Source organism: Zingiber officinale, chromosome 1B (genome assembly GCF_018446385.1).
Source record: "Zingiber officinale cultivar Zhangliang chromosome 1B, Zo_v1.1, whole genome shotgun sequence".
Classification (NCBI taxonomy): domain Eukaryota; kingdom Viridiplantae; phylum Streptophyta; class Magnoliopsida; order Zingiberales; family Zingiberaceae; genus Zingiber; species Zingiber officinale.
This window is the reverse complement of record NC_055986.1, coordinates 52,665,107-52,680,928: the sequence shown is the minus strand read 5'-3', so window position 1 is coordinate 52,680,928 and position 15,822 is coordinate 52,665,107. Positions and strand designations below refer to the sequence as shown.

Below are 15,822 nucleotides of genomic sequence, written 5' to 3'. Positions count from 1 at the left end.
CTCTGTGAAGCGTGCTGATCGGTCTGGGGACCGATCAGCATAGGTCCTGATCGGTCCCAAGACCGATCAGAGAAGGTCTGGTCCGATCAGGGTGGAGCTTGATCGGTCCAGCTCTAGCCGTTGAGTCACAACGGCTAGATTTCTGCTATGTCTTCTGCCCTCTTCGCAGGTTCACAGGTTCAGGGATATAAAGGAGGGATATAAAGGGGTCGAGTGCCTCTACAATAAAGAGAACTGCCTCTCTTTTCCTTCTGAACTTACTGCAATCAGAGCTTTGCTGAGCTCTCATTTTTCCTGAAGCTTCGTGGAAGCTTCCTTCGGCTGGTTCCTGCTGTTGTAGGTGTTTCATGAAGTTGCTGCTTCATTCAGTCGACGAGAAGGCAAGCTGTGTTTTTACATTCTTACTGCCTTTGTATTGTGCTGTATCTTTGTACTCAAAAGGAGTTTCTATTAGCCGATTTTCCGGGGTCTCATCCACCGACGGATTGATAGACTTCGTCCACCTCACGGACACGCCGAGGAGTAGGAGTATCATCTCCGAACCTCGTTACATCATCGTGTTTGAGGTTTGATCTTCTCCACTTTCGTTTCTACATTGTATTTCCGCTGCGCTAACCTAAATTGTAGGATGAAACAAAAATTTGGGGTCGGCTATTCACACCCCCCCTCTCTAGCCGCATCCGAAGGTCCTAACAAGTGGTATCAGAGCGAGGTTGCTCTTCGTCGGATTAACATCAGGGGGAGCACAAGCTAGAGAATGGATCTACTTGGAGAAGACATCACGATTCCACCCTTCTACGATCGCGACGACTTCGCGTATTGGAAGGTAAGAATGAAGTATTTGCTTATGACTAACCTAGTGAATTGAAATTGTGTACGAGTAGGTTTTACTCCTCCGGTGGATAAAAAGGGAGAACCTCTCGAGAAGAAGAAGTGGACGAAGGAATAAATCCACCAATCCACAATCAACGACGAGGTGACGAAAATCCTTGAATTTTCATTACCTAATGATATCTTGTGTAAGATAGGTGGATACAACGATGCCAAGGAGTTGTGGAACAACTTGGCTAAGTTCCATGAGGAGAGCTCCAATTCAAGTCATGAAGAGGAGTCAAGTGAGCCAAGTAGCTCACATCATGGAGGTATGGAATTAGAAGTTGAGGGCTACTCAACATCTAAGGAAGAAGAGGAGGAGAGTTCTTCATCAAGATTGGTGCAAGAAGAAGCTTCTACCTCCAGAAGGGATGAAGAAGAGAGCTTATATCCATCCTCAACCCTAGGTAACTCAAGCAACTTAATTTCAAGTAAATTACATATAATGTGCTTTGAGTGTAGGGAATATGAGCATTACAAGAGTAAATGTCCAAAGAGGATTAGGAAGACTCCACCGACACCAAAAGTCAAGGAAGCCGGAGTCCCGATACACAAGGGCAAGGAGCACGTGGTGTGCTTCCAATGCAAGCAAAGGGGACATTATAGGAGCCAATGTTCGAGGGGGAGGCAACCTCACAAGGACAAGAGACCAAGCACATCTATGGGGGGAGCTAAGGTAAACCCTAAGGTATCTTTTAAGGCACATTATTGCAATTCTAATAAGAAACATGCTAGTAGCTTTATTGCAATTGCCAATGATGATAAGCATGATAACCATAGAAACCGATACATGTGCTTAGGTGCCAAACATGTTAGTCTAGGTAAGGATGATACTAGAAATACCAATCCTAGAATTAACTCATCTAAGGTTAAGGAAAACCTAGGTAGGAATCCCAAAACAACTAGACATATGCCTAGGAGTACCTCAAAGAAAAATGGAAAATTAAAGCTTGAGGTATTAGAGAAGGAAAATCAAGTCTTGAGGTCAAGACTTGACACTTTAGAAAAGGCTCTTAAGAATTTGGAAAAGCCAACTCTAGGGTCTAAGGGTCAAAAATCAAAGCCCAAGGACATGAGAGGTTTGGGTCACAAACCTAAGTCTCAAGTGGTCAAGCCCACTTATCATAATGTTCCATTCAATTATGGAACAAGATCTAGGGCTAGGAAGACCATCACCAAGGTCACAAGGGGAGTCACCCCTAGAGTTGATCTTGATGAGTCCCAAATGACCAAGGCTTTAAAGCCTAGGAGGGTTGCAAGGGAAGTCATCCCTAGTGAATATTTAGTGAACCCAATGAGCTCAAATAGGTATTGGGTTCCTAGGAGCGTGATTCCTTCACGCTAGATGGGTTAGGGTGTGCCAACCTTAATTGGATAGGTAGTTAACCTACTCATGGCAAAAGGTGGCATTTTAGGAATATTCAAGGTGTAATCAAGCCTTGAAAATGAAATTAAGAACTATTCCTAAGGTGATTAGGATGTGCCAACCACATTTGAGGAGTTTACTAAGATCAATCTAATTGGCACATAGTGATCTAAAAGTCTTTAGTATATGATTTTAGGTCTATTACACTTAGGAATATAGAGTTTGTGGCAAAATGATCAAAATTATCAAAAATGGCAACTAAGGCTAGAATTAGGTATTTTCTATACCTTTATATGTTATTTGCCATATATTGTTTGCCATATGCCATGTCACGACATCATATCTAATTTACCATCATTTGAAATGTCATGATAATGCTTAGGTTAGTTATATGTCATGCCTTATTTAAGTTTCATACTTTATGCCATGACATCATGACATTGGCACATGTTTCCACTTATGATATTATTTTATGCCATGTCATCATCTCTTGCATGTATGATCAATTAAATTGATGTAAGGATAAAAACACAACTTGATATGGAGATCAAATTGTTGTTTAGAAAATACATTAGAACGTAGCTTAAGATGACCTAAATCCATATCTCACATCAAAATTGACTTGGATGTGTTTGATACACCTTAGATGTGTGTGAGATATTAGGATTATGAGTTAGGATCAAGGTGCATAGTTCTTGTACCTAGATGAGCCTAGTTCATAATTGAGGATCATAGGGAAAGCTTGTGTACAAGTCATGTACATTTAGCCCTAAGATTGTGGTCCTAAATTGAATGGTTTAAAATCATTTCAAAATTGATTTGAAAAACCTTGATGAAGCTTTTCTAGTGATAGCATTCATCATTGAGCAAGTTGATACAAAGATGGATTAACCTTGAGCTATTTCAAAGTTTTTCAAACTTTGTATCAAGATTCGAAAATGGAAGTTATTTTCATAAAAAACTATTTTTCCATGATGATATATGTTATGAGGAATGTATCCTCAAAATTTTACAATTTTTAGAATTTTCTGTAATTTTTTAGGGGTTTGTGAATTTCGGGAAGAAAAAAAAAATCAGAACTCTTATCAGAGAGTTGTGGACCGATCAGAGAAGAGCCTGATCGGTCCAGAGTAGTGTGGATCGGTCACTGGACCGATCCAGGGAAGTCTGATCGGTCTGGTGACCGATCTAGTAAAGGCTGAGCGTGCCAAAATGCTGATTTTCGACTGATTGTCTGAAATTTCAGCTGGAAGTTGGTATTTTAGATTTCTAAAGGGTTGAAACTCTCCAAGACATTGTTGGTGCAATGGTCAAGGGGGAGTTGACCTTTAGGGGGAGTTTTACCTATTAGTCAAGGGGGAGTTGACTTTTAGGGGGACTTTTTACTCTAAAGACTTGAGTGATATGGGATTATCACTAAGTTGATTGTTGACTTTAGTATCAAGGGGGAATTTAAGGGTTTCAATGAAAGGTATGAGACCTTCATTAGGAAGAAACTCTTGACCTTGATTAACTCTTTTTGATGTGTGTCAAAAAGGGGGGAGAATGGGAGAATGTCCAAAGAATGTTCAAGGAAGAACATTAGAGTTTGGGGAGAATGTTCAAGGAAGAACATTGGAAAACCTAAGTTAGGTTAACCTAACTTGATTTAGGTTAACCTAACTTGATTATGGTTTTTGTCAAACATCAAAAAGGGGGAGATTGTTGGTGCAACCTTAGGTCAAGGTTGACCTGACTCGAGTTGACCTGACTCGAGTTGTATTTTGATGTTTGACGAGAATAGAAAAGTTCTATTCTGATGTTTGACGAGAGTAGAAAAGTTGTATTCTGATGTTTGACAGAATACAAACTTGGGAGTTTGTGGGTGCAATCTTTGATCAAGGTTGACCTGGTTGACCCGAGGTGAGTCGATCTAATTCGGGAAATCCTGATGAGTGAAGCCAGGTGAAAGTCCTGGTGAGTGAAGTCAGGCAAGGGAAAGTCCTGGTGAGTGAAGCCAGGCAGTTGGAAAGTTCTGGTGAGTGAAGCCAGGCAAGGGAAAGTCCTGGTGAGTGAAGCCAGGCAGTTGGAAAGTTCTGGTGAGTGAAGCCAGGCAAGGGAAATCCAGATAGGTCAAGGTTGACCAGACATCTGGTGAAAAGTCCAAGCAGGGAGCTTGGCACGAGAAAAGTCCAAGTATGGAGACTTGGCACGGAAAAGTCCAAGCAGGGAGCTTGGCACGGGAAAAGTCCAAGTATGGAAACTTGGCATGGGAAGTCGGAGAGGGCTTGGTAGCTCGTTCTCCGGACTAGGTCAGAGAGGGCTCGGTAGCTCGTTCTCTGGACCGGACGGAGTCGGAGAGGGCTCGGCAGCTCGTTCTCCAGACTAGGTCAGAGAGGGCTCGGTAGCTTGTTCTCTGGACCGGACGAAGTCGGAGAGGGCTCGGCAGCTCGTTCTCCGGACTAGGTCAGAGAGGGCTCGGTAGCTCGTTCTCTGGACCGGACGAAGTCGGAGAGGGCTCGACAGCTCGTTCTCCGGACTAGGTCAGAGAGGGCTCGGTAGCTCGTTCTCTGGACCGGACGAAGTCGGAGAGGGCTCGGCAGCTCGTTCTCCGGACTAGGTCAGAGAGGGCTCGGTAGCTCATTCTCAGGACCAGGTAGGGTTTAGGGCTGGGAGCTCTAAACCTGGATCGGTCTGGTGACCGATCCAGTGATACGCTGGTTGACTGATCGGTCTGGTGACCGATCAGTAACCAAACAGTGTGTTTCTGTGAATTACTTGATCGGTCTGGTGACCGATCAATAATCATACAGAAGCGAAGAAGATCGGGAGAAGAAAGAGGGGGATCGGTCTGTGGACCGATCCACCTGAGTCCTGATCGGTCCACAGACCGATCAGAGAGTTGGGCAACTCTCTGTGAAGCGTGCTGATCGGTCTGGGGACCGATCAGCATAGGTCCTGATCGGTCCCAAGACCGATCAGAGAAGGTCTGGAGCCTGATCGGTCCAGCTCTAGCCGTTGAGTCACAACGGCTAGATTTCTGCTATGTCTTCTGCCCTCTTCGCAGGTTCACAGGTTCAGGGATATAAAGGAGGGATATAAAGGGGTCGAGTGCCTCTATAGTAAAGAAAACTGCCTCTCTTTTCCTTCTGAACTTACTGCAATCAGAGCTTTGCTGAGCTCTCATTTTTCCTGAAGCTTCGTGGAAGCTTCCTTCGGCTGGTTCCTGCTGTTGTAGGTGTTTCGTGAAGTTGCTGCTTCATCCAGTCGATGAGAAGACAAGCTGTGTTTTTACATTCTTACTGCCTTTGTATTGTGCTGTATCTTTGTACTCCTATCTTGCTGTTGCAAGAAGTTTGTGGCGAGGTTTCTCCACCCAGAAGGAGTTTCTATTAGCCGGTTTTCAGGGGTCTCATCCACCGACGGATTGATAGACTTCGTCCACCTCACGGACACGCCGAGGAGTAGGAGTATCATCTCCGAATCTCGTTACATCATCGTGTTTGAGGTTTGATCTTCTCCACTTTCGTTTCTACATTGTATTTCTGCTGCGCTAACCTAAATTGTAGGAAGAAACGAAAATTTGGGGTCGGCTATTCACACCCCCCCTCTCTAGCCGCATCCGAAGGTCCTAACACTAAACACCTATGCCACAACATGGAAGAACTCTAGTTAATCAATTTGCATTTCGTACCTATACTATGTATTATTATTTTATCAACTATAGGAGTAAATATGTTCAATTTATAAATTTTATCAACCAAAGAAACATTGTCAACCAATACTGAATTAAAGAAAATATTAAAAAATTTATTTCTAAATAAATAAGAATAACCTGATTTGTGTAAACAAAAAATTAAAATTAAATTTTATCCAAAAGACGATACAATAAATATATTTTTTAAATCTAAAAAGATATTAGTTCTTAAACAAAGCCTAAAAACAATAATCTACTCGATTTAGCCTTCTTTTCTTTCTCCGTATACATGTATCTTTCACCATCAAGTGGAAGTTAGCTCTTGAGACAAACATGCATATTGACACTTATATGAGTAGTAGCACCATATCTATCTACCAAGTGTCAGTGGGTATAATAGATAAATTTACTTCCAAACTAATAAAGTTGAGAAGTTTATCCTTCTTTACACACCAATTGACATACTTGAGGTAGTCTTTCTTCTTGCAAAAGAAATAAATAGATTCTTTATCCTGCTTCTTGTACTCCTTATGGTCATTGCCTCTTGAATCTGCAATTTATTTTCCTTTTCTTTTGTTATTGATCATCTTTCACTTCTTCATCACACTTTGAGAATCAGATGCTAAATGAGCACTCTTAGATGTCTCAATCTCCACACATTGAGCAATGAGCTCATTTAATGTCTGTTTTTTCTTTTGTATTATATGATATCTTAAAAGGAGTGAACCGTGCAAGTAGAGACATCAAGACGAAATGCACTAACATACTCTAAGACATATCGAGTTTTAGTGCTTTCAGACTTGTCGCTATATTGGGAATCTCCATAATATACTCCCTTATCTTTCCTTTACCACTGTATCACATGGTTACCAATTTCGTAAGAAGTGTGGTAATCTCGGCCTTTTCATTTGGGGTGAATCAGTTTGCCAGTTGGTTCAGGAAACTCCTAGCATCTTCTCCCTCTGTTATTGAGCTCTTTATTGGTGCCGTTATGGAAAGCCTCATAATACTCAGACACATACAATTTAATTTCTCCCATAGCTGAAATTCAATCCTCTATTTTATAGTGCTAGAATTGGTTAGAGGTGCGGGCGATCGTTCCTTAATTAATAATCTAAATCCATGCAACTTAAGACTATGGACTAAAATATAACATTGTATTTCACTCTATGGACTAAAATACAATTTATTAGCGACACTCTCTGATATAACTCAAATTTTAATTGACCACATAATATGTCTTCCTTTGAGCCGATCCATTGTGTGCATAATATGTTACTTTATATGAGCTATATATTTGTCCATAGCTCATAACAACCTTAATCAGACACATAATATATCTTCCTTTGGACCAATATATTTTGTGCATGATCCGAACAAAATAAAATTTTGTTTCATAGTTGTAAGCTAACTTGAGCATATGTCTGACATAAAAGTAATCTTCCTTTAGGCCAATTACTCTTAGTATAGATATACGTCTACCAACGTAAAATGTATTAAAGGCGCCTTCATTTGCGTTGAGACAATAGTTCAACTTATTAGCACGTTATGTAGATAGATATAAAAAACACTAGGAACTTTAGTCAAACAGATAATTACTTAATCAGCCTTAATAACTCCAAATTAGGCTTATTAATTAATTGATACTATATGACAATTGATTGATTTTACCCAATCAATTACTATAATCGATTTGAAAGCTTAATGTATACGACTACATGATCATATATAACACACCCTTAAGAAGCTAAAGCTTCCTTTAAGTATTCTAATTTAATCCTTATTTAATATCAATTAATCTCATTCTTGAATATTCATGGATGAATCATTTCTCATGCATTTCAAGCATACAATAAATCAATTGCATGCATGCAATACATTCAAACCTATAATTTAATCCTACTATAGATGAAATTGTTTCTTTCACGTAGAAAATTGTTAATCGATTGGAAAGAATTCCAATCAATTGATAAGCTTTTAATTGATTAAAAAAAATCTAATTGATTGATAATTGATTATGTTGTAACTTAAAGTTGTTAATTGATTGAAAAATATTCCCAATCTATTAGGATAACTTTAATCGATTGATCCATCTATTCCAATCATTTATGTGTTTAATTTTAAAGCGTTCAATCGATTAACGAAAATCACAAATAAATTAGGCATCCATGAACAAACTTGTAATCAATTAAAGTCAATCGCGTATTCGATTATTGTTGAGCTAATCGATTGCCAAACCAACGCAATTGGTTAGGGCCAACTGATCGATTAAGTCAATCGATTCTTGATGGTTCTATTCACTATTTTTAGCGGCAATCGATTGCCTGACCAAGGAAATAGATTGAACCATCATGATTTTAACCTAAAATTAGGTTAAACAACGAGATTTTCCGTCTTTTTTCATGTTCTTCACAGAAACATGAAAATCTTACAAAACAAGCCTATCCTAGGTTTTTCTTTCATGATTTTTGACGATCAAAAATTGTCTTATACTAGAAAATTTTGATTTAGCAAGCAAACAACAAATCAATGAAAAACTTAACCTAAGAGCCATAAAAAATGATGAAATGCAAATCTTTGATACCACATGTTAATTCTTGTAAAAACCTAAGCCGCATAAATTCTAAACGTGAAGAACTCACATATAAGAAATACAAGAACAAGAAGATCTAATTTCATCAATTAAAGATGATATAAGAAAGTAATACAAAAACATAAGGACAAGGAACCTCATTGAACAACCATTGTCCTTGTCCTAACATTATCGGTTGGATCCTTGTGAAAGAAGATGCAACAGAAATAAGAGAAAGGTATTCCAAGGAACTTAGAGGGTGATGTCGCCAAAAAGCTTTTTATCTATGGAGAACAAGAAACTATGTCAAGATTCACCTAAACCCTTTAGGACTTCCCCTTTATATAGGAATCCAATCCATTATCAGCATATAGATGATAACGGATTGGGCATAAGGGTTCTATACATTGAATCTGCATCCAATAACTCAAAATCCAATAAATATAATTTAGATCACTTTAAAGGGTTTAGATTGTATTCACATGTTCAATTTACAAATAAGTCTACCTAATAGGAATAGTAAAATTCAATAATTTTAACTATGACACTTATGCAAAGGAATATAGTAACAAAATTATTATTGGGTGTCTGACATTCCTTATGCAAAGGGTCGCTATGCTAGGACATAATGCCTCCCATGATTTACCTACCTATATCTTGTTGGAGGGCCGTCGATACTGAGCCGTCTGGGATGAACATTATCATCTTTTGCTCTAATAGTAACAAGATTATTATCATCAAAATGTTTAGTGATAGATTATTAACTTTATTGACAATCTTTTTATCTTCAACACAAACTTTTTTTTAGTATGTGCATCGTAAAAAAGGTTACTATAATAAACACATGAGCAATTGTAATTCTTGTGTCAGATTATGTAGTTACATCAAATTAATAAAACAAACTAGAATCCATTAACCAATTAATTAGCATATATGTTATGTACAAAAGATAAAATTATTGACATGGTTGGTACTTGCATAAGTATTTACTTCAATAGGTCTTGAGGTCATCTGACCTCTCCCATGTAAAAGGTCATTGCTCTAGGTAATTTATCTGTCTGTATCTTATTGTGGGGCCGACGATAATAGGTTGCTTGGGATGAGCAATATCACCTTTTGCTCCAAAAGATAAAATTTTTGGTATAGTTGATACATGGGTGTTTGCTCTAATGGGTTTTGGGTTCAATTTTCAACAGACACAAAATACCTCATTAAGTGCCTAACCTCCCTTATGCAAAGGGACATTGCGCTAGGACAAAATACTCCTCGTGATTACCTATTGTATTTTGACGTGGAGTCGACGATACTGGAATGCTTAGGGTGAGTGATATCATCTTTTGCTCCAAAGATAAAACTATTGCCGCCCTTGAGGCAATGGTGTAGCGGCAAGGTGTCTTCTCAGTTCTTCAGGCATGTAAGGATCGAGTCTCAGCTTCAGTGAATTAACGGATGAGTTTTCCTTAACAGATTGTTAACTTAAGAACGCTGGATTGATGAGCCACCCATTGTAAACGCTTTCTGATATATCCTGGTGGTCGGTAGAAAACTCTCATGGGGCCAGACCGGACCGGTTACTCTCAGAATTAATTAGCATAAGTGGGATATATAGAGCCAACTAAAAAAATAAAATAAGAATAATAAAAAAGATAAAACTATTATTTAGGAACTCTCACTAACTTTTTTTATGACTAGCATATTTTAATGCCTTCGACTTGATTGATATGGTTTTCTTGTTTGTTATTTTCTAACGACGCTTTTAATAATACACTAATTCCAAGAATGACAAATTAAAAATTCTTTACTTCATCTAATTGCAAGTGGTTTTCAGTTGCAGGTATTACTGTGCACAACTTTCCTGAAGGAATGGCCCTTTTTGTTGGATCAATGAAGGTATAAATTCATCATTAGAAGACAGTAGCTATTCTAGAATTCATTTTCTTTGTTTTTTTTTACTGGAATCTGTTCTAATACTTATGAGAACTTGTGTTAGATGAAGGTATGGTTAGTCATGAGCAAGCTCCCATTGAATTATGAAATTGCTTTATAATTAAAATTTGATTTTATGACTGAATGTTAAGATATATGACTTATAAATCTGGAAGATAATTTCATTTTCATGTGAAGTGAATTTACTCATTCAAAAGTGATGATAAGTCAATATATTTATAGTTGAATCACGTTTCTGAAAAAATATATTAAAATAGTTGAGGAATGAATGATCAAATTTCTCGAATAATTCTTGTAATCATTTATTGAAATGTGATTTGTTTATACTATAGAAATAATTTTGACCAAGCTAAGACGTACAATTCAAGATTACTAAAATAGTTAGGCTTCGAATTATGGTTACAGTGTCATTTAATGAACCTTTTAGTTTCTCTATTTATTTATATTCGCTCCCTTAATTTAAGTTTGGATTTTTCTGTATAGTAACCATATTCTCTAAATTTTTTAAATAAATGTTTAGTTATTCTTAAGTTTTTTAGGGGAAACTATTTCCTAATAATGCCTTGTGACTACTAGCCAATTTTTCACAACTCTTCCATTTGTTCTCCAATCTATCCATGAAACTGAATTTGGAGCATAAAAGTTCTTTTATTTTCCCTATTTTTTTTGTAACTTCTTGACAAATTTCTATTTGAATAAAATGAAAAAGATCTACACAGTCCTTGGAATCATTTCTGAATAGCTATCTTTTGTTTCTTTCTGTATACTCACAAAATAACCAACCCTTTACTATGGTAGAGTATAGTTTCACATAGGGTATTAATTCTAGTAGGTTGTAGAGGTCTCTCTCTCTCTCTCTCTCTATATATATATATATATTAAAAAATATGGATATAATGTTATCTTTGCATTTGATTGGGTACCTCTCGCTCTAAACTTCAGATTTTGGAAGTCTTTTCAGTAAAACTGAAGTTACTTCTATATATATGGTCCAACTGCTTAAAAAAATCAGAAGTGCCACTACCATATTTTTGGTGATGACATGTGGTTTTAATCTATATTTTTTTTTTCTGTATTAAAAGAATGTTTATCATAAACACAATTTATTCCACCTTCAACTAAGAATTTAGGAAAATTTACCAGTGTAATATGTATTTGATTGACCATTCTCTTTCTTTTCCCTTTTCCCCTTATGGTAGCCCTCTGTTGATTGTTTTACTTCATTGCAACTCTTACAGGGACTTCGAATTGCCGTTAACTTGGTTCTGGCTATTGCTCTTCACAACATTCCTGAGGTATAATAAAAGATTATACTTTGGTCAAACATTTTTTAATGCTTCTCAGCTTAATTTTCTTTTTGAATATGCATCTAATCACCTTCAATGGGAGACGTTCACCTTCAATGAACACATTGTAAAACTTTCTTTTTGAATATCAATCGAAGTTGAGAGTTCACCTTCAATGAACACATTATTATTATTATTATTTCTATTACAGGGTATTGCAGTTGCTCTTCCTATCTATTATGCTACTGAAAGGTATTTTTCTGGTGGTATAGATTTTGACACTTGCTTTTCTTTTGCTGTATAAAATAACTAAAGTTGAGCAAAAAATAAAAGGTGCGTATGCTATTTCTATTTTCTTTAACAAGAAGAGACTAATGCCTTGTCAATTTTGGTGTGGTATCCACATGAACTAGCAAATGGCAAGCTTTCAAACTGGCAGCGCTTTCTGGTTTTGCTGAACCTATAGGAGTGATATTTGTGGGTATGTGCATCTCCAATTACATATTACTATCTTAATATTTTGGATTGTCAAGGATTTTGTGGCTTATTTGGAACTTCCTATATTGTGGATCAGGTTGGCCTTGTAGCTTATTTCTGTCTATTCTTGTGAACTATTACTACACTTCTTATTCAGCTCAGTGGGAGACGTTCCAAAAATCTTTTTCTTGATGTGCAGAATTAAAATCATTCAGTTACAAAAGAAAATGAGCAACAAAAAAAAAAAAAAACTAACATGTCTTATCTTTACATTTACTTGATTGATTTCCTCTTATGGAATCAAATGCCATGATTGCCTACTAGATCGAAGTTATTCTCTGTATTCTATGCAACAAAAGTCACTTCTTCACTCTGTTAAAATGATATCGAATTTTACAAGGTCGCGGAGAATTCTTTTTCAAGCAGTTGGATTCTTTCATTTTACTTGGATTCAAAATTTGTACTATCCAAACTGTCGATTGTCTTCCAAATTAAGATATGCTTAAATTTGTTGGTGCACAAAATTTGTTCATCATTATATGTTTACCTTCTGATACGAATGCTTGATTAATGCAGCTTACATTTTCCCAAGACGTTTAAATCCCGAAATTCTTGAAGGGTTACTGGGATCAGGTTGCTTACCGATTCTTTCTTTATCCCCAGAAGTTGGCAACAAAAGATACATATCATTTCTAAATTTTCTGATTGTTGTATTTTCTTTGAACTAATAGTTGGTGGAGTGATGGCCTTCCTCACGCTGCATGAGATGCTGCCGACAGCATTTGACAATGCAGGACATAAACAGGCTATTCAGGCATTGTTCCTCGGCATGGCTTTCATGTCTGGAAGGTTATTGCTCATCCAAATGCTTTATCGGTTCACACTAGAACTAAACATCTCATTTCTACACATGCTCCAATGAGGTCAAACCATAATGGGCCAATTGAATGATACACTAAGGACAACACCTACATGCACAAAACAGCCTCAACACTTAGTATCTTTGCTTATCATTCATTTAGTTTTTTTTCCTTTTTCTTTTGAGTTGGCACCAGCTATAAAGTTTCCAACATCTCTCTCAATATGTTTATGAACCATGCTTATTTAACCATCTGCTGCATCACAACTCTTAGTCAACTAAACTCAAATCGTATCCATATCTAGTATATAAATTGGTTTTGGTCCCAGCAGATCAATAAACTTGAACATTGTGATGTATGATTTATATGATTTAACTGTTGTATCTTCTCCTGTTTTTGTTCTTGTCTTTATTCGACTCACAAGGTACTTGATTTTTCAGCCTATATTTCTTAGACATCAGCCTGCCAAAGGAGATGAGATTGTAGCTATCCGGATGTGCATTGTACTTTATTCAAAGGCCTTCTACATTGCAAATTCGAAATAGTTTCTTCATCTCCTGATGTCAGTGTAAAAATTGTAATGTATATGTATTATTCACTCCTAGTCTCCAAATGGAAAAAAAAAAACTACTTTAGTCGTTTATCATTGCATCTTTGAAATCGCCTTGTATACAAATGAGTCAGAATGTTCCTCACACACAATTCCTATAGAAGCATCTGCTACAGAAATGGCTACAAAAAGCCGCTCAATTATCATTTGACTGATTTAAATCTCCATTGCTATTAATTAAAGTTATAATGATGAAGATTCAATCAAGCTAGGCAAGGACCTTCTTCATAGTAGCTTTTGTGAACTGTTAGGATCAAAGCACCAATCCTAATTGCGAAAGCGATAAAAAATTGAGAAAGAATAAACACAGAGAACCCACAAGATCTATAGTGGTTCACACTCGATCTGAGACCTACGCCCACTTGCCACTGTTATAAATTTTCACTATATTGAAACCCAGATTACAAAGAGAATTCAAGAATTTAATCTCTCAAAACTTTTTTTTTTTTGCTATCTCTCTCTGTGAATCACCTCTTTCAATGGTGACCATCCACAATTATATGTGAATTAGGGTTATAAGTGTTATTAGGGTTACAATTATTATGTGTTAAATTCCTAAAATATCTTTACATAAAATAATTAATGTGCACACATATACTAACAATCTCTCACTTGGAGATTAATTCACCATCAACTGTTTTCATTTGCAGTAGAGCGGTAGTGACTCCTTAGTCCTTAATGGAAAAGTCCAATTGAAGTTACTCAACTTCAGTTTCTCAACTATCATAGTCTGTCAACTAGATTATGACTTTTTAGTATCTTTTCAAGAGCCAAAATTCCATCCTCTAAAGTTGATCTTATAAAGTGATGTCCAACCTGTATATGTTTTGTCCTAACATGATAAATAAGATTCTTAGCCAAATGGAAGACACTCCTACTGTATAATATAATACATATTTTTTATATTTATGACCCAAGTACTCTTCTAGAAAAGGTTGCAACTAAATCATTTTTTTTACTAACCTCTATTACTGCAACATAATCTACCTCAATAGTAGAATTACTACTATCTTTGTAATTTCGAACCCAACTAACAGTAGTATCACCCAGTGTATAAATAAATTCAATAGTACTATTTCTACAATTCAAGTTGCCATATCAGCATGAAGATATCCATGCCCAAAATCCAACTGTCCCCAATGTTGTTTTCATGGATTGCTCATAAACGTGCTCACAACTTCCACTACATGGGATATGTTTGGTCTAGTGCATAGCATTGCATGCATAAGACAACTAATAGTAGAAGCATTGGGTACCTTCTCCATGTAGACTTGTTCCTCTTGATGACTGATTCTTGAATAGACCAAATTGATAAGCCAAAGGTGTCTTCACTAGCTTTGCTTTATCCATGTTGAATCTGCTACACTTTCTTTACATATTCTTCCGGAGATAACTTCAGGACCTCTTTCTCCTTAATAAATTTTCATTCCAAGGATTTGTTTTGCAGTACCAAACTCCTTTGACAATTTCTGTTATAGCATGTCAATCTTCAATATACTAGCTCCAACAATCAATATATCATCAACATATAGTAAGAAAATGATATATGGGCTATCAAACTTTTTAATGTAACAATAGTAATCTACTTGATATCTCAGAATTTTGTTATTGCTCATAAAATGTCAAACTTTTTATACCACTATCTAAACATTTTAAGTCATACAAACTCATTTGAAGCTTGCACACTATTTTATCCTTTCCCTATACCTCAATATTGCAGGTAAATTTCTTCCTCCAAATCACCAAGAAAAAAAGGAAGTTCTTATACATCCATTTATTGAAGATACAGATTTTCCTTCGCCACTAGCCCATGAATTGCTCTAATTATGGTTAACTTAACCACTAAAAATTCTATTTTAGAGTAATCAGTTCCTTCTTTCTACTAAAAACCTTTCATAACTAATCTTGCATTATTATGCTTTCTACAATTATGTAGTTCTTTTATTTGGTAAACCCACTTATTTTACAATATCATTTTCCTATGTGGTAACTCTGCTAATTGTCATATTTGGTTAGATAACAAAGAATATTTCTCATCTTGCATGGCTGGCTCTCACTTGATTGATAATGACAACAAAGATAGCAATTTAGGATATTAATCAGAAATTTATTTCTTACGAATGACTTACAATGTTTGGATTGCAATCGCTATCTT

At 36.5% G+C, this 15,822-nt stretch overlaps 1 protein-coding gene across 1 annotated transcript in view; it reads left to right on the top strand.

Moving 5' to 3' along the window:
- Positions 1 to 13,719, top strand: part of LOC122056603 (zinc transporter ZTP29-like) — a 49,590-nt gene extending 35,871 nt beyond the window's left edge. The window contains exons 6-12 of the mRNA XM_042618667.1: positions 10,322 to 10,377; positions 11,673 to 11,729; positions 11,932 to 11,972; positions 12,134 to 12,201; positions 12,774 to 12,830; positions 12,929 to 13,046; positions 13,498 to 13,719. Of these exons, the coding sequence (XP_042474601.1) occupies positions 10,322 to 10,377; positions 11,673 to 11,729; positions 11,932 to 11,972; positions 12,134 to 12,201; positions 12,774 to 12,830; positions 12,929 to 13,046; positions 13,498 to 13,543 (443 nt within the window). The 3' untranslated portion in view covers positions 13,544 to 13,719. The remainder of the gene's footprint in view (positions 1 to 10,321; positions 10,378 to 11,672; positions 11,730 to 11,931; positions 11,973 to 12,133; positions 12,202 to 12,773; positions 12,831 to 12,928; positions 13,047 to 13,497) is intronic.
- The last annotated feature ends 2,103 nt before the right edge of the window (positions 13,720 to 15,822 follow it).